We start from the raw sequence: 26089 nt of genomic DNA on the forward strand, positions 1-26089 counted from the left end.
ACTCCGACCTAAAAACGAGGCTTGGATTCCAGGGCACCTTGTCGCTCTGACAGTGAGGCTTGAAACCCAGGATATTGATATAGTAGTGAGACTTGGAACGCAGAATACTGCTAAAGAAATGTTGCTTGGAATGCAGGATTTCGTTTTCGAGTGAGGCTTGGAACGCTGAGCACTAATCTAGAGACGACTCCTAGAATGCAGGTGTTTTCGGCGACCCGTCAGAATGTGTAACGGAAGTGACGTTACGTCGCCGCCATCTTGCTACACCCAGTACTCGTTCACAGAAAAGCTACAGTGACATAATACCGATCTAGGAATGAGGCGTGGTCCGCAGAATGAAGACTCGGAAACAAAGCTTGTAACGCAGGTGCTGAGCTGAGAGTGAGGTTTGGAACGCAGAATGCTGATTTGGGAGCGAGGCTTGGAACTCGACCATAGAAAGAATAATAAGGAAGAAGGGGTAGAAGATCGGAGAAAGCAGAGAAAGGTGGAAGAGGTGGGCTAGAGGTGATATGAAGCCCCTATATAAGGTACTGTAAGGACTGATCTCGTGTAGCTGGCTTATATAAGTACTCACACTGGACTGACATTGTAGTGTGAGGTGGAGTAATGGAGGCTGGGGACTATTTTCAAGTGGTTCTAAAGCCTAAACACTTTTTTACCATAATGTATTGTCTGCATTAAAGTTAAAAAAAAAAAAAATAATCAGTATGTGTATCACCCCCCCTTATACTTACCTGAGCCCTCCTATGACCCCCGCGATGTGCCCATCTGTAGGGGCTCTCTCCGCTCTCACAGGCTTTGCACAGAGCAGTGGGAGTCATTGGCTCCTTCTGTCAGTCAGATTCTGTGAGGAGGGAGCAGGGCCACCAATCTGTGTCTATGCATATAGCTCGGAATCATGCCCACAGGAATGTCCCATGGCAAATGGCTTGCTATGGGGGCACTGGGACTTAAGGAGGAGCCAGGGGCCTCAGCAGGGACCCCAGATGAGGAGGTTCTGGGCCGCTCTGTTAAATTCTATCACATTTTTTGTTATTTAACCAGGGTGGCAGTTGTGCGCTGGATTATTTTTTATATATATATATATATATATATATATATATCGTCCTGTCCTTACTCGTGCAGGTGGCAAGTGCATGCCACCAATGTGCCGCTTCTGCTGTGATTATTCACAGCAGAAGCCGATCTGCGGGGGCCAGGCACTCGATGTCCATCGGCACCCGCCGATTGCTGGACAGAGACTCAGAACAGAGCTCTGCCTGTGTAAACAAGGCAGATTTTCGTTCCGACAGGTTGGAAAGGATGGATTCTGTGCGAAGATTCTTCTCCACTAGTAAAAGCGACACACATAGTAAACACAAACACTGGCTAGGCCCATAGTTAACCATTTGATTGCCCTAGATGACTAACCCCTCCCTAGCCAGTGTCATTCGTACAGTGACAGTGCATATTTTTAGCACTGATCACTGTATTTGTGTCACTGGTTCCCAAAAAGTGTCAGATAATCACTGCTGCAATATTGCAGATCCTCTATAAGTCGCTGATCGCCACCATTTATAGTATAATAAAAAATAAATATTCCAGTATATATCCCATAATTTGTAGACGCTATAACGTTCGCTTAAATCAATCAATATGTGCTTATTTAGTGTGTGTTTAATATGCATGTTTTTTTTGTTCATTTAAAGCGGAGATCCACCCAAAAATTGAACTTCCGCTATTCGGATCCCCCCCCCCCTTCGGTGTCACATTTGGCACCTTTCAGGTGGGAGGTGCAGATACCTGTCTAATCCAGGTATTTGCTTCCACTTCCGGGTATAGATCGCCGCAGGCTCCGTGGCGATCTATGCCATGTCCGGCTCCTGTTCCGCCCACCCTTCTGGACACACAGGTCCCAGGAGACAGCAGGGACCAGTTAGGATGCGCAGTAAGGAACCAGGCTGTGAAACCGCAAGGCTTCACTTCCTGATTCCCTTACTGAAGATGCCGGCGCCTGCACCCGGGAACCTAGGGACAGATCGGCTTTAGGTGAGGACATCGCGGGTGCCCTGGACAGGTAAGTGTCCATATTGTAAAAGTCAGCTGCAGTTTTTTTTTTTTTTTATTCAAAATTGTCTGCTTTTTTTGCTTATAGCGCAAAAAAATTAAATGCAGTGGTAATCAAATACCACCAAAAGAAAGCTCTATTTGTCGGGATAAATGACATAAATTATATTTGTGTACAGCTTTGTATGACCGCACAATTGTCAGTTAAAGTAACGCAGTGCCGTTTCACATAAAGTGGCCTGGACATGAAAGAAGGGTAATTTTTCCGGAGGTCAAGTGGTTAAATTTTTTTTTTTTAAAAACAGTTTATAATCTCATTAAGGCTGGGTTCACACTATTGCGAATTGGATGCGGGTTCCCTACATTGAATTCGCAATAGCAGGAGATTTTGACTGGCTCTCTATGAAGCCGGTTCACATATCTCCGCAGCAGGTCTGGTGCGAATTTTCACAGGAGCCCAGTGCGTCTTTTGGTCTGTTTCAGGTCCGAATTCAGCCCAAAATTCTGTCTGAAATCGGACCTTAAACGGCGAACGGGGACGCACTGGACCCTTGCTGTGAGCTGCATGCAAAGATACTGTGAACCCAGCCTAAGAGCAACTGGTGTCTGCATTTGTGATGTTTATTCTTCAGCGCAGTGCCCATATTAAAGATGGTCACACCCCTTTATGTTGTTTTACAGGAAATGCGACGATCCTCCCATGCAATGAGGTTACGTGATTTTTAATAACAAATGATAACATTTTATCCTTCCTATGTCACTGCTGTATTTTTAACATGAAGAAGAGACGGAGGGTTGTGACAAAAATGCACATCAGCTCATCTGATGGGAAGGATAAGGCGGCTGTCCCAGATCTTCCCTCCACACAGTGTGACCCCAGTCCATCTCCTGTAGTGAGAGCTCTGGTTCAGAGAAAAGTCCTCAGTTCACTCAACTATAACAAAAACTTGCTGAAATATTTGAACGACGATCGCCAGCGTCAGTTGTCCTTCTGTGATTTGGTCATTGTGGTGGAAGGGAAGGAGTTCCAAGTGCACAAAGTGGTGGTGGCCGTAGGCAGCAGTTACTTCCACGCTTGTCTGACAAAGAACCCAAACATGGACGTGGTGACGTTAGAGCATGTAAATAGCTCAATCTTCCAACACTTGCTGAATTTTCTCTACACATCCGAATTCTTGGTGTTGGAAACTGAGATAAGCCTGGTCTTGGAGGCTGCAAAGTTTTTGGACATAATTGATGCCGTTAAATTGCTGGCGGCTGAAAGTGACATTTTACCCCCCCTTGACAATCAGCCGCCTCTGAACACAGAAGACGAGGCCGTTAATAAACTCGACAGCAGTCACAAATGTCCCTTCTGTGAACGCAGTTTTTGCTACAAAAAAACACTGGAGAATCACGTGGACAAATCCCACAAGTTGGATACAACAGATGTTCCCAAGGATTCCGATTCCTCCCCTAGGAAGTCAACGCGTAAAAGAAAAAGTCCCCAAAAATATGACGATGTAGAAGACGTAGAGAGTGACAGTGGAGCGTCAAGTAGCGATTTGGGCAAAAGCAGTCAGGAGAGCACAGACCCAGAAGATTCTGACAGTGAGCTTCACGAGGAAAGCCATGCAGTGGAGGACAATGACCAATCTGTGGAAGAAGAGGATGGGGAGGAGGTATCTGGAGGTGACGAGGGACAAAACATTGGGGAACAAGAAGAAGGCGAACAGAAAAATGAAAATGCTGTTAGTTTTGGAAAATTCCCAGAAGGTCTAGCGCCAATTGTGTTACAGATTAACAACAAAAGAACTTTAAAATGCCCAAAGTGTGATAAGACCTTCGATCGATTTGGTGAGTGTATTGATGTTGCTTCTTTGCTAACACCTCTGCTTACTTTTGTGATGTATAAGTGCTAATGACTGATGAGCTCAGGGTTGGTACAAACTTCTGCCCATTGCCACCCACAAAACTGCAGCCAGGGCATTCCCAGCCCTGCAACTGCATGTACACAAAGGGACCGAGATGCTCGTAACATTATTGACCTAATAAGGGTAAATAAAGTCTTAAGCTCATCCCTTCTAATAATCCTTTCCCTGGCAACTGGTGACTCGTACACCAACCACTGTATCCTGAAGGAAAAAAGGTCACATAAGGGGCGTGCTCAGGCGTTTTTGGATACTTTGTCCTGCCAGGAAGCTGTAACTGGAGGACAGCCAATTATAAACGACAGAGACATTCCCTTCCTCACAACTTATTATAGTATATATATGCCCCTTGTATATGTGCGGGGAATGCCTCCTCCACTTATGATTGGCTGTTTGCAAGCGCAGTCGTTGCAAGGATTTTTGTCTATTTAGGATAATGTGCATTTTTTTTTTTATATATGTCTTCTTATATACGTAAAACATTTTTTGTTTAATTTTTATTTCATTTTACATAGTAATAAAAGTTATCACATAGGGGGCCAATCAACCTCTATGTGATAGCATATAGGTGACAGGTTCTCTTTATGGAGAGACCCTGGATGTCTCCTTTGTGATCAGCTGCTTCCCCCAGCACTGATTCCACAAAATAACTGCTCGGGTCCAGGGAGTGATGTCATACATGTCACTTCCCGGTCTGTCTACAGGAGGGAGGCTGAGTGGACGGAGGTCTGCTGAGCTTCTGCCGCCCTTCCCAGTAACAACCAGCCATGATGGCACCAGGCCTGCAGGTGGGACAGCAGAGCCCGGTGAACATGGCAGGGGGGTGGAATATCACGGCGGTGGTGGAAGTGATGGGTGGCTTAACAGCTGCTTGTATCACTTGCACATGAAAGCCGACAGTCTGCTTTACTAAAAAAATTAATGTAAAAATCCGAATCGCCAGCAAGTGCTCATGAATTTCGATTTCCATCCCCCCCACCCATCCTGGCGCCTTGAGGCGGCTGCTTAAGCCGCTTTATGGATTGGGGGGATCCGCACTTAGGAAAGAAAGGGTTATTTAAGCTGCTGCCTCCCTGACAGGTTTCAATGAAACCTGGAAGTGAAGATTAGTTAAATTTGGGGATAGTGGCGCTGCTTGTGTTTTATGTTTGAGTATCCACAAGATGTCCTATATTATAAGGTGTTGTTATAAGGCGATGTTATATTTGTAGGGGAGCTCCAATTACTAGGAGAGACCAATGAAAGTGGGTCTCCTAGACCTTATTATCGTTTGTCCAAACGACCAGGTGCTACCCTCTATTATTGCTTATAATCCACACTGGTTTCCCAATGATCCGTTGGTTCTTCCAGTGAAATTAGTGCGTGTACTTCAGAGGGAGTGTGAAACCAGCCAGTAAGTTTAAATTGTAATTCTGGTAATGTCCTGTGTGCTAGGTATCGCAAGTGCTTTTAAAATATAGCCTTGAAGTGATAGTATGTGCAATATATGCTCAATTCCGATATTTCGTGATGTCCAAATAAAATATATGAAACACAAAAGATATGTATAGAGTGTCCCCCAGGGCACTGTAAGTGAAAATTGAAAATTTTTTTCCACCCTATGGTGGCTAAACAAATATTAAAAAGTGTCAACCAAACAATATGTGTATAGTTGGTGCCTAATTCCAGGGCACTGTGCAGGCAAGTAATAAAGATTGTATAGTGAACTTTCGTATGGGTCACTTCTGCCAAGTAGTGAAAAAACAATATATATATATATATGTGAAAAAAATAATAAAAATATTGCCAAAAAGTACAATGCTGTTCGGTTAAGACCACCCACAAGAAGTATCAAGCCTGATACAAGGATTCAATGCAAAGCGACAATTGTTACATAAAATGGAATAAACAAATATAGATAATTATATAAACTAACTGTGGTTATTTGAAAACACAGTCCCAATAAGAAGTGAACATGTGAGGAGTGAAGTGGAGTGACCAAGTTCACATGTACAAAAAATCAAAAATTAAAAATCAAAATTGATGAGCATAGACACCCCCGCTGTGGGTGTAAACAGAAGTGTTGCTAGAGAAACCTCTTAATTGATTAAGATCTCAAAGACCAAACAATAGTTCAGTTTGGAAACAATGTGACACTAGTATTAAAAGTGCATGATTGGAAAAACAAGATAGTGACTTCATGTGATTTTCTTCTTAGTTGATTTTAACGTGACTTTTGTGCTCCCCCTGTTGGGTCCCCACTCACCGAATGTTGGCACCCCTAGGGGCAAAAGGCAATGGTGGTGGTACCTCGATAGTTGTTGTTGTGCTGGTGTGTAAAACGGCAAAGTAATGCTTTATCACCTCTCCAGAGGGGGAGGGAAGGAAATCCAAGCAGCTTCCAGGTGTCCAAAGGATAATGATTTAAAGGAGAAAAAAAGAAAAAATCCACATAGCGTGACACTGCGTTTGTAAAAGAAAAAGACCATTCGTCTTTTTTTAAAAAATTGTAAGTTGGTGGTATAACAAACCGATCACCAATCCCAAATCCCCGTGGGATATATGTACAGGTATGCTATTTTAGGAAACCACTTCCATGGAATAAAAAAGGGGTTTTTTTTGAAGATCAGAAGACCAATCAAAAAAAGGACTTTGCAAAAAAATATAATATAAAAAAAGGTAAAATGCAAAATAGAGGCACAATAAGCCCTGTTAGCTGTTCCTACTCTCGAGCTTAACTAGCGAAGCCTGTGCCAAACGGAGCCGCCGTGCAGCAAGCAAAGAGCGTCCGTGGTTTCCCTTGTCAGGCGAGTCGCGGCTCGGAGGACAGCGATGCAGTCAGCTGATGGGCCGTGCGTACGTGTGTGCTTGCGTCAATGGTCACCTGACGCGTTTCGTCGGTTGACGTTCTCAAAGGTGATTCAAGCTGACAGACGTACGCTCGTGTTTTATATACACGGCTATGGATGTGTCCCGCCTTTCGTGAGGAAATTGAATGGCTGGCTCTACGATTACTTTAACCCCTTTAGTCCTCCCATCCATTACCCTTGGTATAATCCAATAGTACTAGGGGGAAGGACACAGCCGGCGCCGTAGGCAAAAATAGTTCTTTCTGTTAATGATTGTGCTGAGCAATTTAAACAGTTATTAATACCCCAGTATGAACATGAAAACAGTAAAATCCGTGAAATAAAAATCCATTGTACTGCAATCATTCTTATGCAGATACACATCATATAATAATGGAAAAAAAGAGAAGAAAGAATAATTGTTGAATAATAATATTTAGACTTGTATATATATATAACCTCATTAATTAAATAGTTTCCCTGCCCTGTGATGTCAAGGTGAGATATTATGCAGAGTGTATGAGGTGATAATGGTTGGAATGTATGACTCAAATCAGTGTCAGGGGATCCTATTATGATTACACAATTCTCCAATACTATGTATATTTCTGTGCAGGGACTTCCATACATTTATAGTATATTATCTCATGTATATGGTGGGCAAGCTTTTGGTGAGAGAACCCATTATTCGCCGTGGTTTAAAAAGGGGTGGGGGTTTATGTCCCCACTCAGCATTATATTATCATCCCAGGCGATCTATTTAGATGAATAATCTATATGCAGGGAGGAAAAGGAGAGAATGGTTTAATAGTTCTCTCTCGGATTAGTGTACCAGGGACTTATTCAAGAAAAAATTTTTTGTTACATAAATAATAAACACAAATTATATGTATGAAATGCTACAACCTATGTGATCTAGATTTAGAAAAGTGCCTTTTACTTGTTTCAGATTGATGCCAGTAACTTGTAGAAGGAATATTTAGGAGCCCCATGGCTATTTAAGAAGAAAATCACATGAAGTCACTATCTTGTTTTTCCAATCATGCACTTTTAATACTAGTGTCACATTGTTTCCAAACTGAACTATTGTTTGGTCTTTGAGATCTTAATCAATTAAGAGGTTTCTCTAGCAACACTTCTGTTTACACCCACAGCGGGGTGTCTATGCTCATCAATTTTTGATTTTTAATTTTTGATTTTTTGTACATGTGAACTTGGTCACTCCACTTCACTCCTCACATGTTCACTTCTTATTGGGACTGTGTTTTCAAATAACCACAGTTAGTTTATATAATTATCTATATTTGTTTATTCCATTTTATGTAACAATTGTCGCTTTGCATTGAATCCTTGTATCAGGCTTGATACTTCTTGTGGGTGGTCTTAACCGAACAGCATTGTACTTTTTGGCAATATTTTTATTATTTTTTTCACATATATATATATATATATTGTTTTTTCACTACTTGGCAGAAGTGACCCATACGAAAGTTCACTATACAATCTTTATTACTTGCCTGCACAGTGCCCTGGAATTAGGCACCAACTATACACATATTGTTTGGTTGACACTTTTTAATATTTGTTTAGCCACCATAGGGTGGAAAAAAATTTTCAATTTTCACTTACAGTGCCCTGGGGGACACTCTATACATATCTTTTGTGTTTCATATATTTTATTTGGACATCACGAAATATCGGAATTGAGCATATATTGCACATACTATCACTTCAAGGCTATATTTTAAGCCGCTTTATGGTAGCCCTGGCACTGTCTGCAATTAGAGGTCGACTGATATATATCGGCCAAATTAGGCCGATATTTAACATGGCCGTTAGCCGTGCCACGGCTCCAGAGCTAGGCCGAGGCCTTTCCTGATGCTGTGACAGTGGCGGCAATCCGCGGATTGCTGCCGCGGTCACAGCATCAGGAAAGGCCGCGGCTTCGGCCTAGCTCCGGAGCCACGGCCATCTTGGTACACCCAGCGCGGCGGCCCTCCTCTCTGTTTACACCCACAGAGGAGGAGGGGCCCGCGCTCGTGGGACACACACCGCTCTCTGGTGTCTACTACGAGGGGCAGGGGGGGTCTGTACTGAGGAGGGGGGGGGTGTCTATACTGGAGGGAGAGGGGGGTCTGTACTGAGGGGGGTGACACCATTTTTTTTTTGAACCAGTGCCACCTGCCAGTGCCAATTAGTGCCACTTGCCACCCAGTGCCATCTGCCAATGCCACCTGCCAATACCAGTGCCAATTAGTGCCATCTGCCAATGCCACCTGCCAGTGCCACCATCCAGTGCCAATTAGTGCCACCTTCCATCCAGTGCCATCTGCCAATGCCACCTGCCAGTGCCAATACCAGTTCCACCATCCAGTGCCAATTAGTGCCACCTGCCAGTGCCACCTACCAGTGCCAACTAAAGCCATCAGTGCCACCTGCCAATGCCAACCAGTGCCATCTGCCAGTGCTAACTATTGCCATCCAGTGCCACCTGCCAGTGCCAATTAGTACCACCTGACAGTCAGTGCCACTTGCCAGTGTCACCTGTTAGTGCCAATCGGTGCCATCTGCCAGTGCCACCTGCCAGTGCCAATAAGTGCCACCTGCCAATCAGTGCCTTCTGCTAGTGGCATCTTCCAGTGCCAATTAGTGCCATCCAGTGCCACCAAAAAAAAATCGGCATCACATATCGGCCATCGTCCGCCCTGATTTCTAAATATCGCATCGGTCGACCTCTATCTGCAATGACCGCTTTTTGGCAGGATAGTTCAGACCAATTTGGACTCATGTCTGAACACACCTGGGATCATTCTTGGTGACATGCAAATTTGATTTAAGAGGTTGTAAAAACACTTATTTGTAAAAATTTGATTATAATATAGAAGTTACCTCAGGTGGTTAGAGTCCCGTTGCTCATTGTTGTAATTGGTCCAGCAAAACTCCAATTTCTACATTGTGCAGGCAGATTTTGGAATGCAGGGTGTTGCACTAATCACAACAATGAGCAATGGGACTGTACCTACCTGTGAGTCGCAGCTACTGTGAACTTTGTGGTGCTGAAACAGCTGCAGTCCAGGCTGGCTGGGAACAGCAATATAGAGCAGCAGCAGGAACACAATAAACTTGGCGGATAAGAGGAAAAAAAGTTTAGCAAAGTAATAACTGGGCCCCCCTGCTCCATCACTTGTGATGTGATATATTTCTCATGTGAGGGGGATATGAAATATATTCCCACCCCAGTGTACAAAACTGAGTACATACAGAACTGTGCACAGTGGAACAACCAGCAGTAATAAACATACAGTACATTCGGAGGGAATCGGTTAGGAGTATGTAACATACAATATACCTGTAGTCTACAGCGTGGATTAGTCTGTGCTCTGTACTGTACATTACATATGCCTGATCACTTCACTGTATGTATACTGTACTGTATGATACATCTGAGCAATTCTGTATATTGTACTGTATGTCTGTTTCCTACTGCTGACTGCTTGTCTTTGTGGTATATTTGCTATTCCATACCTCAATTTGTATGCTGTACCTTCCCTATTCCACACCACCTGAATCTGTTCTCTGTCATGTACATTTATTCAACACCACCTCATTCTGTACATTTCCTAATCCACATTGCCTCATTCTGTGCCTTATGCTGTACTCTCCTTACTCAGTCTACACCATTCTATTCTGTATGTTAAATAGGGCTGCAACTAACAATTATTTTCATAATCGATTAGTTGGCCGATTTATTGTTTCGATTAATTGGATAATAGCCTTGAAAAAAAAAAATGGCATTTTAAAAAAAATTTTGGGCCAATTTGTTGTTGGGCAGATTACAAAACACAAATTCCCTGCAAAAACACATTACATACTTTTCTGCAGCTTCTCCATTGAAGTATATTGAACCCCAAAAACCAAATCGCACCGTTTTGCGTTTAAAAAGTCCTTGCCTTTCCAAATACGCAGCAGCTGAAAAAAAATCATGGATGTGAACGTGTCCCATAGGAAAACATGTAAATGAACTGTAGTGTGTTTAGGCAAAAAACAGAGGTGTGGCCCAGGCTTGAGATGTTTAGTAACATAATGGGGTCAAACAAACAATAATAATTACAAAAAGAGCAAATAATCGCTACAGTAAGGGGTTCATTTTTTTACTTTGGGACAGTGAAAGTAATATTTACAGTAGTGATTTGCTTCTCCGTACTATAAAGGGCTAATTTTAGTTTTTTCAAACCCCATTATGCCACTGGCCGATTTAATCGATTATGAAAATTGTAATCGATTAATTTCATAATCGATTGGTTGTCGATTAATCGATTAGTTGTTTCGGCCCTAATGTTAAATCATGGCCTATTCCACATTGCCTCATTCTGTGCCTTATGCTGTACTCTCCCTACTCTACACCATTCTATTCTGTATGTTAAATCATGCCTATTCCACATTGCCTCATTTTGTACTCTGACTGTATGTTTCCTTATTCCACACCATTCCATTGCTATGCATTCCCTATTCAACATTTTCCCATTTGGTCATTCTCTATGCTGTGCTGTACATTCCCTTATTCCACTCTCCCTCATTCTGTACACTGCACTGTACATTCAAAGATTGAATCTCAACTGCTCACACTGAGTGTATGTGTGGAGTGAGATAAGGGACTGTGAATGTGCTATAGATTACATACCAAAGGAAAGTAAATATAAAAACATATAAGCTTTATTCTGTTACATAATAAGATCTAAAAGTTACAAATATTTGCATATAATCTGGCATATATATCAAGTTTTGTATATGCTAGGTTCTATGCAAATATTTTAAACTTCTAGATCTCGTTATGTAACAGAATAAATTGTATATGTTTTATATTTTACCTTTCCTTTGGTATGTAATCTATGGCACATTCAAAGTCCTTTCTCTCACTCCACATGTTTACATTCGGTTGTGAGGCAGTTGAGATTCAATCTTTGAATTTATGCTTTTGGGATGGTGCCATTATGTAATCTTGTAACCTCCACCCACCCACATGAATAGTCCTCCCTGCATTCAGTCATGGTGGACTTCCTGAGGGTGACAACATTTAACCTGCCCGTGCAATGTGTATTAAAATGTCTACTTGGGCCCCTTTCACACGATCGGACCTTTTCGGTCCGCCTGTCAGTTTTGACGGCGGACGCTGAAACGGCTCGCTCCATGGAATCCTATGGAGCGTCGAATGTCAGCGGAGACATGGCCGCTTACACCCACCAAAATCGGACGTATGGCGATACGTCACCATCCGTTCATGGCGGATCGGTTGAGATCTGATGAAAACGGATATGATGTCCGGTTTCATAAGATCTCTCCTTAGGAATAAGCGTAGCTGCACAAGCCCCTGCCCGCTCAGTGAGCAGAGAGGGGCTTGTCATATGCCGTAGCGACGGAGTCCGAGAGTGAAAGGAGCCTTATTAGTTCTTAATAAGAAGATGACAACGCAGGTGCACAATTGGAAGAAAGAACGTGTTGTCACCCTCTAACAATGGCAGGATCACCATGTATTGGTTTATTTGAAAGCTGTATATTTAAAATATTCACGTGACTATTGAAATCACATTAACATGTTGCAGCTCGCATAGAAAGTAAGTGGTTGGTTTTACATGCACTTTGCAAATTTTGAGTTTTTTTTCTTTCTTTTTCTTACATATATTCTCTAAACATCATAAGGGCCCGTTCAGACGTGCGGATCCGTGAAGCTCTGATTTTAACAATCTGCTTGCTCAGTGGGGATCGCTCTGTTGATCCTCGCTGACCTGGGAAAGATGACAAGGCGGTCCCTGCACACTGTGCAGGGATCCGCCCTGTCAGATCTCCACTCTCCTCTATGTGGGGATCGTATGAACACGGACCGCTGGGGTGGCAGATTCAAATGGACGTACCTGTACGCCAATCTGCCTGCTCGTGCCATTCTGTCAACGTAAATAGGCATGTGGCGGTCGGCAAGTGGTTAATGCGACACTGTCTGTCACTCAAATAAAATCCTAATTGGCAGTTCTCTAGCTATATTACCCGCCTAGGTGGTTTGTTGTCTCCCACCTTTGCTCCGTTCAAGTGCTGCACTTCCATCAGACTCTATCATGGATTGATGCCTGTGAACCCTGTTGTGCACTGTGATTCCGTTCTCTGATCTCCCTATAGGCAGCCGAGGATAGAACTATAGAACCATAGTACGCAACAGAAGACATGGGCATCTTACACGGTCAGAGTTGTGAATGCTGAAGAGCCTGAGGAAGGCTGCTGTGCTTGAACGGAATAAAGGTAGGCGACTTGGGCCACCACAAAGATTTGTTTATCAGCTGTACTATAACGTGAAACTGATAAAAATATTTTTTAGGCAATTGAGTTCTGCTATAAAAAGAACCAGTCAGAATGTGCATTTATAATATTACGATTTTTTTACTTGAGGATGAAAGTAGGGATGTACTGATAACCACTTTTTTATGAACAAATATAAGTACCGATACTTTTTATCGGATACTCGCCGATGCCAATTACTGATACCTATGGTGCAGTCTGAGCCTATACAAAATAAATGGGCTCAAATCGCACTGTAAAGAATCACATGTAATTTGAACAGGAATGCAGTTTACCACACTGCTCCTGTGTGAACCCAGGGTGCAGTCGCTATGAGAAACCTCTGTGCACACTGTACACACACGCCTGACACAAAGCTTGTGGTTTGTGTCATTCTGATCCATCCATCCATCCATCCTTGCTACGTGGCCTGCTGTATAATCCTTCAGATGCAGACTGAGAAGACTGAGCCAGGGTGTGTCCACAAGAGAGGCAAGGAGGACAGCAAGAGCTGCTAGTTGTGATGGTGACAAGTGAACTGTCAAATCACCAGCAGATAGCAGATGTCAAATCGCACTGCACTACACAAAAAAGTATCGGTTTTTAGGTATTGGCGCATTTGCACAAAGACAAGTACTCATGCAAATGCTTAGTATCTGCACCGGTATCGGTGCAACCCTAGATGAAAAAAAGTAAAAGCAATGGTTTGTCCAGCATTCTTCTCAACACAGAATATGATGTCACAAGTGACTGTTCGATACAGTTCTATTTCACAGCAGCGGCACTGCGAGTCTGTAGTTCATGTCCATGCAGTACTTTTCAGTGCCCAGCACAGCAACGCTGTGGTGTGAACTGACACTATTGGAAACAAGACACTTTGTCTTTGCATTGGCCCTGCGCTGGAAATAGTGGCCAGCATAGTCCCAACCCATCTGGTGTGAACACGTCCTTAGAGCCCTTATCTGGGGCAGGGGATGGGACAGGCTCTGTGAAAGCCGTATATCCATCCAGAGAGTGAGGCCTCCTGCTTTCCTAAATCGTAAATTATAAATTAATACCAGGAGAGGACTATCTCTGGATAAGTCTGCACTATTATAGCAATGGAAGAGTTGAGGTTCTGATTTCTACAAATGCTACCCGCTGTCTTGTTCTATTTAACGAGAACAATTCTATACTGGTGAGAGCTGTGTTGTCTATGTCTACACCCAACTTATCACTGAAAAATGCTTACCATTTATTAGAGCTGCCATTTATTTCCAGGTAATATGAGAGCCATACAAGAGTGCACACAGGAGGAAAAGCCTTTTCAATGTGACATCTGCAATTTGAGGTACTCCACCAAATCTAACCTAACAGTTCATCGAGAATGAGGGCACAACAATGAAACAGCAATTCCCAGAAAGGATCACAAGTGTCCATTCTGCAGCAAGCTCCATGCAAGCAGGAAGACCCTTGTGAAACATGTCAAGAGGTAAATCATTTAGGCTATCATATTTTCTGCTTATGTGCACTGTTTATGGATTGGGCCATGTTTGTACAATAAAGAGCTGGAAAAATGTCAAACGCCTCTTTGCTTGCGACCCCTTTCCTACAGTAACAGAATAGTGACCCATCCTGTTACTGTGGATGGGTCACTATTCTGTTAGGAAAGGGGACCCAAGCAAAGAGGGATTTACAACTACTGTAGTGTCTCTGCAAACAGGTTGGGGACACTTAACCAAAGCATCCAGAGTGGTATAAGTGCCAAGTAGCACTGATAGGCAACTGGCAATTATCCAGCTACCCTGAAACTGCAAGCCTAGCATGTCAAGATAGCCATAAAATGGAAGACCTCATCCAAGGAGATGGCAAGGAAAATGGTTGGTAATATGAAACTACAAAATGGAAAGTCCATTTTACTAAATACAAATAGCTTAAAAGACTTGAATTGTAAAAAAAAAAAAAAAAATTGCATCTGCTTAGACTTCTGTACCTTTGCTTTTTGGAGGTGCTTCATCAATGCCTCCCCAAGTAAGCTGGGTGTTCATTTTTCATGGAGGGCACTGTTTAAAGAAGAAGTATAGCCAAAGCTTTTTGGCTATTCTTCTGTGTATCGCAGTAGTGCAGTTAGTTCTGCTAAAGCTCAGTGTAGATAGATGATGTGAGACCAGATCCAGTCTCTGAAAGCTTCCGACCATTTGCCCAGAAACCTGGACAGCAGCTGGCTCAGCTTCTCAATGAACCACTGCGTTCCTGAGCCAGCTGCTCTCGTCCCCTGCACAGCCCAGCACTCCAGTGCTTTCCCAAACACATTACAGTTTGTACAACATCCTTTAAAAGCTAGGGTTTAACATGTCAGAGGGACTGGTGGTTCTCAATGGAGCATGCTGTTCGTGCGGTGATGTCACCTCACTTCTAGTCCAGTGATACTTTCTCCAGCCCGGTAACCAATAGTGCTGATAGTACCAGAGTGACAGTTAAAACAACACTCTAAGTAATGGTGGTCTGGATTCATACTGAGCCATTTCGCCACCTCTGTGGCCATTCTACACTGTGAAAAAACCCAGACACGATTTTTTTTTTTTTTTTAATCAAGCTTCCTTTATTGCCAACATCTACGAGAAAGATGAGAGTACAGATATATAGGTGTAGCGGCTGCTGCTTTCTGGCCGGCGCTACTTTAATTTAGGGTAGTCGGAGGGTTAGTTTTTTTTACTAAATTTGGGCCTCTGTTCCAGCCATGGCTGTACTGTTGAGTGACTGCTATTGGTGTCTGGGGTGTTTGCTATCACTCCAGGCAAGGGTGGCAGCAGTCAGGTCAGGTCAGGGTGTTTTAGGTGTCTCCCCTTTGGCTGCCATCAGAAGGGAGTTGATCGTCCCGCTGTGCATGCTGGGGGAGAGTACTTAAGGAACAGACGTCATTAGCCCGGGGTCGTCCGAACTGAAATGAGAGAGTGGGTAACCGCTCAAGAGAACCAGGTAATCTGATTCCTGTGGTCCAAGCCAAGGGTGCAGCAGTGCAATCAAAATGCAGGTTAGGATGAAGGAAAAAAGCTGGGACAAGCCGCACTCCAAAAAACTCCTCCTTTAATTATAAATCACAAAAATACATGCCACAGCAAAATAACAGCACAACAAAAGAAAAGCTGACGTTTCGCACTATGCCTTAGTGCTTCTTCATAGCTAGTATGCTAGCTATGAAGAAGCACTAAGGCATAGTGCGAAACGTCAGCTTTTCTTTGTTGTGCTGTTTTTTGCTGTGGCATGTATTTTGTGATTTTTAATAAAGGAGGGAGTTTTTTTGGAGTGCGGCTGTCCCAGCTTTTTTCCTTCATCCTAACCTAGCCCGGGGTCGTCGTCGCTGATCCTGGCCTGTCGTCCCACCACCCCCCTGTGTGTGGCCCTCATGGCCGGGGGTGTGTGTTCAAGTGTTCCTGGTTCGGGACCACGTTGGTCCGGAACTGTGATCTAACAAGTAGGCCCGGGTAGTCAGACTGGGTCTACGTTTGCAGAGTGGTCCTGTGCTGTCCGTCCCAAAGAAGGAAGCCACTCTTGGAGAGCACCAAGCACGAGGCTGGTATCTCCGAGGCCTTGAACTTATCTAAGGACGCACGATTGCTGAGAGATGAGTGATGGTCGCCTGTCAGTTATGAGTTTACAAGAATTTATTCAAGAGATATTCGGGTGCTTAATCCTGTGCTGAGAGGATTTTGGACGAATACATCTCCACCTTTGGGAAGGTCTGTGGCAGAGACTTTACTAAAGTTTCCGTGTGACACCCTGGCTGCTAGGCTAGTGAGAGAGTCCTATCCGGGTGCACAATACCTGCTCTGACTAAAGTGGTGACGAAGCTACATTGCTGGAAGCAGGAGTGTTCTGAACAAAGTTTTACACCTGAACCTATTACCCTTTCACCTCTTCAACTGATACTTATCCTTTTACCACGTTTGGCAAATAAAGCACAGAAAAAGAAGCCTAAAGTGTGGACATTGAACTCTTTCCTCCACTCTCATTGTAAACCCTAGACGGCGAGGAAAATAGAGGTAACATGGCGCCTAAAACTAACCAGCAGCTCCTTCTGGGGGTCGTGCTACATGGGTCTATGCTGGGAATTTAAAATTTCTACTCTCCTTTCACTGAGGAGCACTACTACTTTACAACTTTTTTGGGGGTATCTGGTCCAGTGTACATTTGCTGGGTTTGTTTTCAAACGCTCAAATGATGCTGTGCTTTACAATTCCATCTCTCTGTGCATAAGAGATGATCACTACATCTCGCCCTCAATTTGCTGTTTTACATGTATCAGAAATTGGTAGTCCTATAACTCCAGATTTGCAGCATCAGGGAGATTTGTATTGGTTGTGTGGCTTGGTGTACTACAGATATTGCTGGAGGAAAGACAGATTGTTTGTGTTCCATATTTATTATCAGGTATTTATATAATGCAGACAATGTACGCAGCACTTTACTTATTATACAGTCACTTCAGTCCCTGCCTCAAGGAGCTTATTAATCGATGTTCTCTATCTTTCTTACTACATACACTAGGCTAATGTAGACAGGAGCCAATTAACCTACCAGCATTTCTTTGGAGTGTGGGAGGAATCTGGAGTACCCTGGGGACACCCACACAAGCAGAGGGGAGAAACATGCAAACGCCATGCAGGTAGTGTCCTGGCAGAAGTGCTAACTTCTATACCATTGCACTTCAAGCCCCATTGACTATCCTAAGATGTTTGTGAAGTCAGCCTTGCAGAGGGATTACTTTCTGTCATACAGCCAGTGTCTGCAAATTATAGTTAAGATAATGTGCTGACATTTGGAAAAAGTAGGCTCTGTATGTGGAGCAGCAGATTTTATGGACTCCATGAATCCATGTATGGCTCCTACCTTTTTATATACAATGATGGCTTTCTGTAACAATAGAGTCATTCTGAAACTATGACTGCTAGAGCAATCTGTCTATATAGTGCGATATAATTGAGGATGTTACTTGTTGCTTTATTTAAAAATGGTGTGAAATTTTGAGACGTGACGTGTGCACATAACAAAAAGCAGAGATTAATATTTCTTGCTATTCATTTTTTTTTTTTTCAGGTTCCATGCAGAAAATGCGCAAGAGTTTATTGCAATCAAGAGATTAAAGAGTGACGGCTGGAAGTGCGATGTAAGTCGTTTTATTGAATTTATGTTATATGTTTTGGAGGAGTAAAAATCGGGGCCCTCTGATTCTTCTTGTAATGTATTGTACCTGTACTGTCTGCCTTTATTTTTTAAAGTTTTGTGCAAACTGTTGGCACTATATATACATTCTGTATAATAATGTTTACAAACCAAGAAAGGGTTAAAGTAGAACTATATAGGCAAAACTTTTTTTTTTTTTTTTTGGATAGAGTAAGGGAGGGTTATAACCCCTGTAAGGTTTATTTGTGTCCTATCTGTCCCATTGGGAAGATTTCCCTTCACTTTCTGTCCCATCGTTTAAAACAAGAAGTGAGAGGAAATCTCTGCAAATTAAAGGAAAACCCTTGGGGACCACCAGGAAACCAGAAGTAGTGCCCCCCCGTTTTGAAAATTTCCCCCTCTATTACTTTTCTGGGGACAACCCAAAATTTGGGATGATCTTATACTTTCAAAGATAATGGTAAACAGGACAAATAGAGAGGGGGAGTCTCCCTAATAGGGGCACAGACAGCAATAAAAACTGACAGGGGTTCTAATCCCTCTCCACTCTATGCAAAATAATAAATAAATGCCTTTTAGTTATACTAGACTAGTACTAACCATACACATAGATTTATAATAGTTTCATTCCATCCTTGCTAAACGGTGAAGATGAATCCCCTCTGCTGACTTGTGTTAGCTGTCAGAATCCTGAACAGTGACTGCATCTGATTGGATACAGCTATTGTTTGGCAGAAAATTTCCCACCTGGCTCCTTGGACAAAAGTTTATTGAAAATATTTTTTTTTCCAAGCTGGGTGGTTCCTGAATTTCAGCGGATTCAGCAGGACTTGGCCAAAAGTTTGTCAGTGTATTGCAGGCTGAATCTAAGTACTAACACAGCAACTTATTCCAACAGTTTAGTTTCAAGCTGGAGGAGGCCTAAATGTAATACAAACATAAGCATTATAAAGGTGGGCTGCCTTTATATTTTTTTTCTGTAGTTTGAATGTTGAATGAATATATGTGAAAGAAGCCAGCCTATCTTTCGGAAGTACACATTCTGTAACAAATTAGTAACAGTCATCTAGGCCTGTGATTTATGCTGATTTACTTTACAGCATATTCAAGCCAAATAACATAATTGTGATATGTTTCAGCTTGCCAGTCCTGAGCTGTAATGACTGCATTACTGGTAATTTAATTTGTTTCCAGATTTTTTCTGTTATTCTTAAATGGTAATTGTGCCAGTAACACATTTTCTGTACTAGAGGGACAACGCTCGCTTACTGCTCTGTATGTATGAAGCATTGTCACCCTAGGTTGCTGTCCTGATTTGGACTACAAACACCTACCCTTCTCATCTCCACTACATAGAGTTGTCTAGTTCACAGAAGATGGTTGAGAAGGCTGCTTACATTTGAGATTCAGTTCTGTCCATAACAAGCATACTGGATTTTTGGCAGAATCAACAGATATTTTTTCTGTACTTTGCGTTACAAAAAGTAAACTAACACCACTACAACATCAAAGGACTTGTAAGGAGCAATGCATACATTTTTTGTTCTTGGTTTCAGATTTAATTTCGGTTTGTACATGAGGCTTAAAGTGATTTCAATTTTATTTTATTTTTTTTAAATAACAAACATGTTCTACTTACCAGAGCAGACCCTATACTCCTTTTCTGGGGCCCCCCACCAGCGCTCCTGGCTCCTCCTCTCTTCCGAGTTCTGCCCCAGCAAGTGCATTGCTGGGGGATACTCTTGTGTGTTTGCTCACAAGCCCCGCTGCCTGCATCCACAACACAGACAGCTGGGCTTTGCCCCATTCCTCGATCTGTTATAGGATTTGATTGACAGAAGCATAAGCCAGTGGCTCCCTCTGCTATCAATGTTCCCAGTGAGGAGGGAGAGAGCCACTGCTGAAGTGCATAGCGCTGAATCAAAATCGGGCTCGGGTAGGTATAGGGGGGGCTGGGGGAGTGGTGGATCCGCATTCTCTGCATTAAGGTAAAAAAAACTTGAGGCTTTAGAACCACTTTAACAAAAGGTAGGTAGTACTGTAAGGACTCTTCCTAATTTTGTTTCCTATGTTTTGTTGTGGTAATTGATTGCTTTAACTCAGGGGTGCCCAACTAGTGGCCCATGGAGCCCTCTGATGTGGCCCGCGACCTCCTTCTCTAGGATGGAATAGAATACTGTTATTAAAGGTCAGTTTATTACTAAAATCAGTGTATATATGGGCATATCTTTTCTCCAGTGGTTACTGGGCTGCTTCAAAACTGATCCGCAGGTGCAGATTAGTTTACCTGCACCAAGCCATAGACTTCTGTTATTACCTGTTAGTTTAGTGAGCTTTCTGAAAGTGCACCAAACATGCAGAATATAATAGAAGTCTATTGCAAAGTGCAGGAAAGCCAAAGGTACACTGTGTTGCACCCGTGGTGTGGGTAAACCACAGCACATCATTGTGAAAGCAGCCTTGGGCTCTTTTCACGCGGTCAGTCCGACCAATTGGACCCTCCCATTTACCTCTAAGTAGTGGAAGACATAAACAAACTTGTGTCCTACCTCCACTACGATCTGCTAAAAAGTAAAGTGGGCTGTGTCAGTGTCTGCTTTGCATATTCAGAGCAGACACGGACATGCCATCCATCCGCTCCGCTCATTGTGGTCCGCGACCGGTTACCAAGTCGCTTAAGTGGCCCTCGCTCTTCAAAAAGTTGGGCACCCCTTGCTTTAACTGATCATCTTATTATATGTGAATGTACTTTTTTTGCTTAATATGTATGTGTATCTCATTTCTTAGATCTGCAATAAATCTTTCACACGGCGGCCCCACTTAGAGGAACACATGATCCTTCATTCACAGGACAAGCCATTTAAGTGCACCTATTGTGATGAACACTTTAAATCACGCTTTAAAAGATTGAGGCATCAGGAAAAATATCATTTAGGTATGCTCATTTGTTCTCATTTTTCGTTTTTTTTTTAAACTGATTGTTATTGAAGCTTTTTAGGGTACAGAACATAGAGCACAAGTGGAAAAACTCAGGATCACATCAAGCATACACATTAAGTATACAGTTGAAACAGTTATGTCAAGAGTACAGGGTTACACAATCTGTAATGAATAGCAGTCACCTGGGGGGCAAAAACAAACAAAATTTCTTCCTTCCTGTTATAAAATTTTCAAATAAATTTAGGCCAAATAATATATGTGTGTGTGTGTGTGTGTGTGTGTGTGTGTATAATATTTATTTATTACTTTTTAATTTTCACAAAGTCTGCTTTCTCAGTTTTATGACGAAAATGTGCATATACTCTGTTTTTCCACCTTAATGCATTCCCCCCCCCCCCCCTTTTACTAATTTGAGCCTGTCTGTCCAGCGCTGAGAACGAGCACACCAGCTCTAGCCTGTGTCTCGGGTCCTGATTGGATTGATTGATAGCAGCGCAGCCATTGGCTCCCGTTGCTGTCAATCAAATCCAATGATGTGGAGGGCGGGGCTGAGTCCTGCTGTATGTGTGTCAATAGATGCAGCAGCAGGAAACGGGAGCACGCCCACACAAATTCCCCCGAGGGAGAGCATTTCTCCAACAGGGCACTCGAGAAGAGGAGCGCCGCTGAGGACCCCCAGAACAGGGGGATCGGGGCCACTCTGTGCAAAAACCAACTGCATAGAGGAGGTAAGTATGACATGTTTGTTGTTTTTTTATTTATTTTTTTAAACAAAGGTTTAGTTGTCCTTTAACACAGGTGTCAGTGTTGACGAGGACAAGGCTGGAAATCACTCTGTAATGTTGATTGAGTTTAGAATAACAGACTGGAAGTTTTAAAAGGAGGGTGGTGCTTGGAGTCATTGTTCTTCCTCTGTTGACCATGTTACCTGCAAGGAAACGTGTGCAGTCGTCATCGCTTTGCTCAAAAGGGATTCACAGGCAAGGATATTGCTGCTACTAAGATTGCACCTAAATCACAATTCATCAGATCATCAAGAACTTCAAAGAGAGAAATTCAATTGTTGTAAAGAAGAGTTTTGGGGCACCAAGAAAGTCCAGCAAAGCACCAGGACTGTCTCCTACAGTTGATTCCGCTGCGGGATCGTGGGTACCACCAGTGCAGAGCTTGCTCGGGAATGGCAGCAGGCAGGTGTGAGTGCAATCTGCACGCACAGTGAGGAGAAGACTTTTGGAGGGTGGTCTGGTGTCAAGAAGGGCAGCAAAGAAGCCACTTATCGTCAGGAAATACATCAGGGACAGACTGATATTCTGCAAAAGGTACCAGGCTTGGACTGGTGAGGACTGGGGTGAAGTCCTTTTCTCTGATGAATCCCCTTTCCGATTGTTTGGGGCCCAGCTCAGACATGTTTGCAGAATGCCTGGTTGTGAACGGCTCTCTTTAGGTTGTTCCACAGCACCTCTATGGGGTTACAGTATGGGACCTGACTGGGCCACTTCAAAAGAGCCTTCTTTTTCTAAAGCCAGCCTGTGGAATGGATTTACTTTGATTAGGGTCATTGTCCTGCTGCATCATCCAATTTATACTAAGCTTCAGCTAGTGGACAGTCACCCTGACATTTACTCTGTAGGATATTTTGATAAACTTGGGAATTAGTTTTCTCCTCTGATGGCGAGTGGTCTAGGCCCTGAGGCAGCAAAGCAAGCCACATCATAATGTTCCCTCCGCCATAATTCACGGAAGGGATGTGCTCTTTTTGCACCACACATAGTGCTGAGTATTCTTCCCAAACAATTCAACTTTTGTTTTATTAGTCCACAAACCTTTTTCCAGTAGCATTGGGGTTTGTTAACAACTTCCGGACTGCCCCTGTATATATACGTCGGCACTTTGACGATGATATCTCTGTTATGGCAGCAGCTAGCTGCCTTAACCCCAGGTATCCATCTCTTCAGTGAGTGGTCTGGTTTACAATAATGGTGGTCCGTCCCTCCACCGCTTACAGAAGGCAAGCGGCGGAGGTGATTGGGTCCTTGCTGTGGCTGGGTATGGAGGAAAAGTGGGGAAGGAAGATGGCACCCACCTGTCTCCATGCCATAGCAGGGCGGAAGCAACGTCAAAACTTCTGCCCATAGCTCTTAAAGGGCCATTTATTTATTTTTTGTAATTTTTTCAATAGGTCTTTTTGACTCCATATCTCATATTTAAGAGGACCTGTCATGCTTTTTCCTATTACAAGGGATGTTTACATTCTTTGTAATAGGAATAAAAATTACCATTTTTTTTTAAAACGGTGTCAAAATAAAGTAAAATAAATAAGTGTGTTGTGTGTGCTGTGTGTGTGTGTGTGTGTATATGTATATATATATATGGATATATATATATATACATATATGGATATATATATATGGATATGGATATATATATACAGGATGGCTCCTATATAGACCTCAACTCTATTGTCTACTGACGGTGCTGCTAACTAAGGGCTTTCCCTAATAGGGTTCCCTATGCTCTGCCATACTTGCTGTCATCTGCTGTCCAGTAAGCCCTAGGACCATACAAAGATAGTCTACCCGAGTTATACAAACTCTTCTATGGCGTCTAGTTCCTTAACCTATGGACCACCGTTCTGTGACCTTATTGGCCATTCTAAGATCCCTGGCTTACGAGAACTTTTATTCAAGCTCATTGCTGTTTATGACCGATATTTTTTCTATCTGTGCCTTATATGCCTCATGGATGTAATCCGTTGAAGGACCATTGGACATATAAATTTCTGTTTCGCTGCTAAACATATATTCCTCGTCTTCGTCCTGAAGAAGCCCCACGGCGAAACGTGCCGTTGGCGACTTCTGAGGAATGTACAGTGATCATTTTTCTGTAAAAATTTCTGTAATATTGTACTGTATTTTTGTCTATTAATTTATATGCTATTAAATATATATTTTTTAAAAAACATACTTCCCTGGCCTGAAAGTCTGACCATCAATGTCCACTTGCTAGATATTGCTTCTTCTTCAATATTATTACAGATGTGGCCCATGTGAGTGCTATCCTCATGTTTTCATTCTTTCTTATCTTTCTTTTCTTTTTCTGTTTCTGATCCCTTTCTTCCTTCCCTTCCCTCTCCCCCCCCCCCCCTTCCTTTTTTCCATTTTCTCTTTTTTCCTCCCCCTTCTCATCCTTTCCCTCCTCTTCTTTCCCTTCTTCTTTGAATCAATCTTGATAAACAAATGAATGACTGGTGCTCCCTCTTTATTTACAGTGAGATTTTTTTTGCAATAGTTTTAATCCCCCACAATTGTTTTTGTTGACTAGATGGATGTGGAGGTTATTTGTTGTTATAAACGATTTGCCCAAATAAAGGACGAGCACCATTGCTGTTGCAATTGGTATTTATTATGCACTGTAAGATGTCGCTGGCTAGCCCTCTTCCCTGACTAATGTCCTTGTGTGATGAAAACGCGTTGGGAGGGACCTGCCTTCTGACATCACACTTGCCAGTCAGATTGCTGTGGTGCTTACATGCGGATCTTTCAAATATATTGTGGGTTTTACTCTTTTAATAAATATAATCGGTTGAAACAATATCGCACTATGTCACTTGTCCTTGTTTTCCAATATGTGTGTTGTGAGCTTTTCTGGTCAATCCTTACGGTACTGGAAGAACTTTGCTAACAGCTGGTGTGGAATTGATCTTTTTCATGTGATGCAGATCTTGTCATTTTAAAGATCATATTGATAAAACACTGAAACTGTCGCTTTGAGTGAACTGTATTTTGTCACTTATGGACTTTTTATTTATGTTACTCACATTTTAAAGGGAGATGCGCTTTTTGTTTGAAGTAATATTTTTGCATGTTTTACATGTTTATTTTACCTATTGATTTGTTTATTTGCTTATGATATTCACTCATAAGCTTTTTTTTATTCCTTAAAGGGATAGCACACCTTTCGTTTGTTTTGTATTTAGTGTGTTACTTCACCTGTACATTTTACACATGAAGACAGCTGAACATGTAATTTTATTCAGAGTTTTTATTTTATTTTATTCCAGGTCCCTTTCCTTGTGATATCTGTGGACGTCAGTTCAATGACTCTGGAAATCTGAGACGCCATATTGAGTATACACATTGCGGAAAGAGAAAGTATAGCTGCTTTATCTGTGGGAAATCCGTAAGAGAAAGGTAAGTTGGGAGTGAGGTGGAGGAGATCTTTTCTTTAAAGTGTAAGTCCAACCTAAAGCTAAAATCCCTGCATCTACAGACATCCATGATCTAACACTAACCTATCTAGCCCTGTAAAGAAGAAATCGGTATACGTATCATATATATATATATATATATATATATATATATATATATATATTTTAAGCCGATGCGGTCTCCAGCGCAGAAGCTCTGCAAAGGACACAGCGAAGCCGCAGCTGACAGCTCAGTGTGGGATCAGATCGGCGTAAAAAACGGTATGTCGATTTCTTCTATACAGCGTTAGATAGGTTAGTATTAGTTTGTGGATGTCTAGATGCAGGGATTTTAGTATTGGGGTGGACTTCTAATTTTAAGTAGTCCAGACAGGTTTACTAGACTGTACAGGTCTCCTATCAAGTAAAATATGTAATGTCCGTGATATAACTATTTTTTTTTCACAATAAAAAGTATATTCTTTGTACTTAACCTGTCTGTCATCACTCTAAATGTTATATGCGTAATTAATTTGAGCTATTTATGCAATTGCATGTTTGTTTTAAGGACCACATTAAAGGAACATCTTAGGATTCACAGTGGGGAAAAGCCACATCTGTGCAGTATTTGTGGGCAGAATTTCCGCCATGGTAGCTCATACAGGTAAGTAAACACATAACGATAACAA

The 26089-nt window shown here is 42.4% G+C and overlaps 1 protein-coding gene across 1 annotated transcript; it reads left to right on the forward strand.

The window, feature by feature from the left end:
* The first annotated feature begins 290 nt into the window (after positions 1–290).
* Positions 291–26089, forward strand: ZBTB41 (zinc finger and BTB domain containing 41). The gene is given in 8 exon segments (XM_040359889.1): positions 291–530; positions 2731–3889; positions 14372–14405; positions 14407–14582; positions 18188–18257; positions 21062–21209; positions 25275–25404; positions 25969–26089. Coding segments are annotated over 7 exon segments (1722 nt in total). The 5' UTR covers positions 291–530; positions 2731–2825; the 3' UTR covers positions 26069–26089.

Source organism: Rana temporaria, chromosome 7 (assembly GCF_905171775.1).
Source record: "Rana temporaria chromosome 7, aRanTem1.1, whole genome shotgun sequence".
In the NCBI taxonomy this organism is placed as follows: Eukaryota; Metazoa; Chordata; class Amphibia; order Anura; family Ranidae; genus Rana; species Rana temporaria.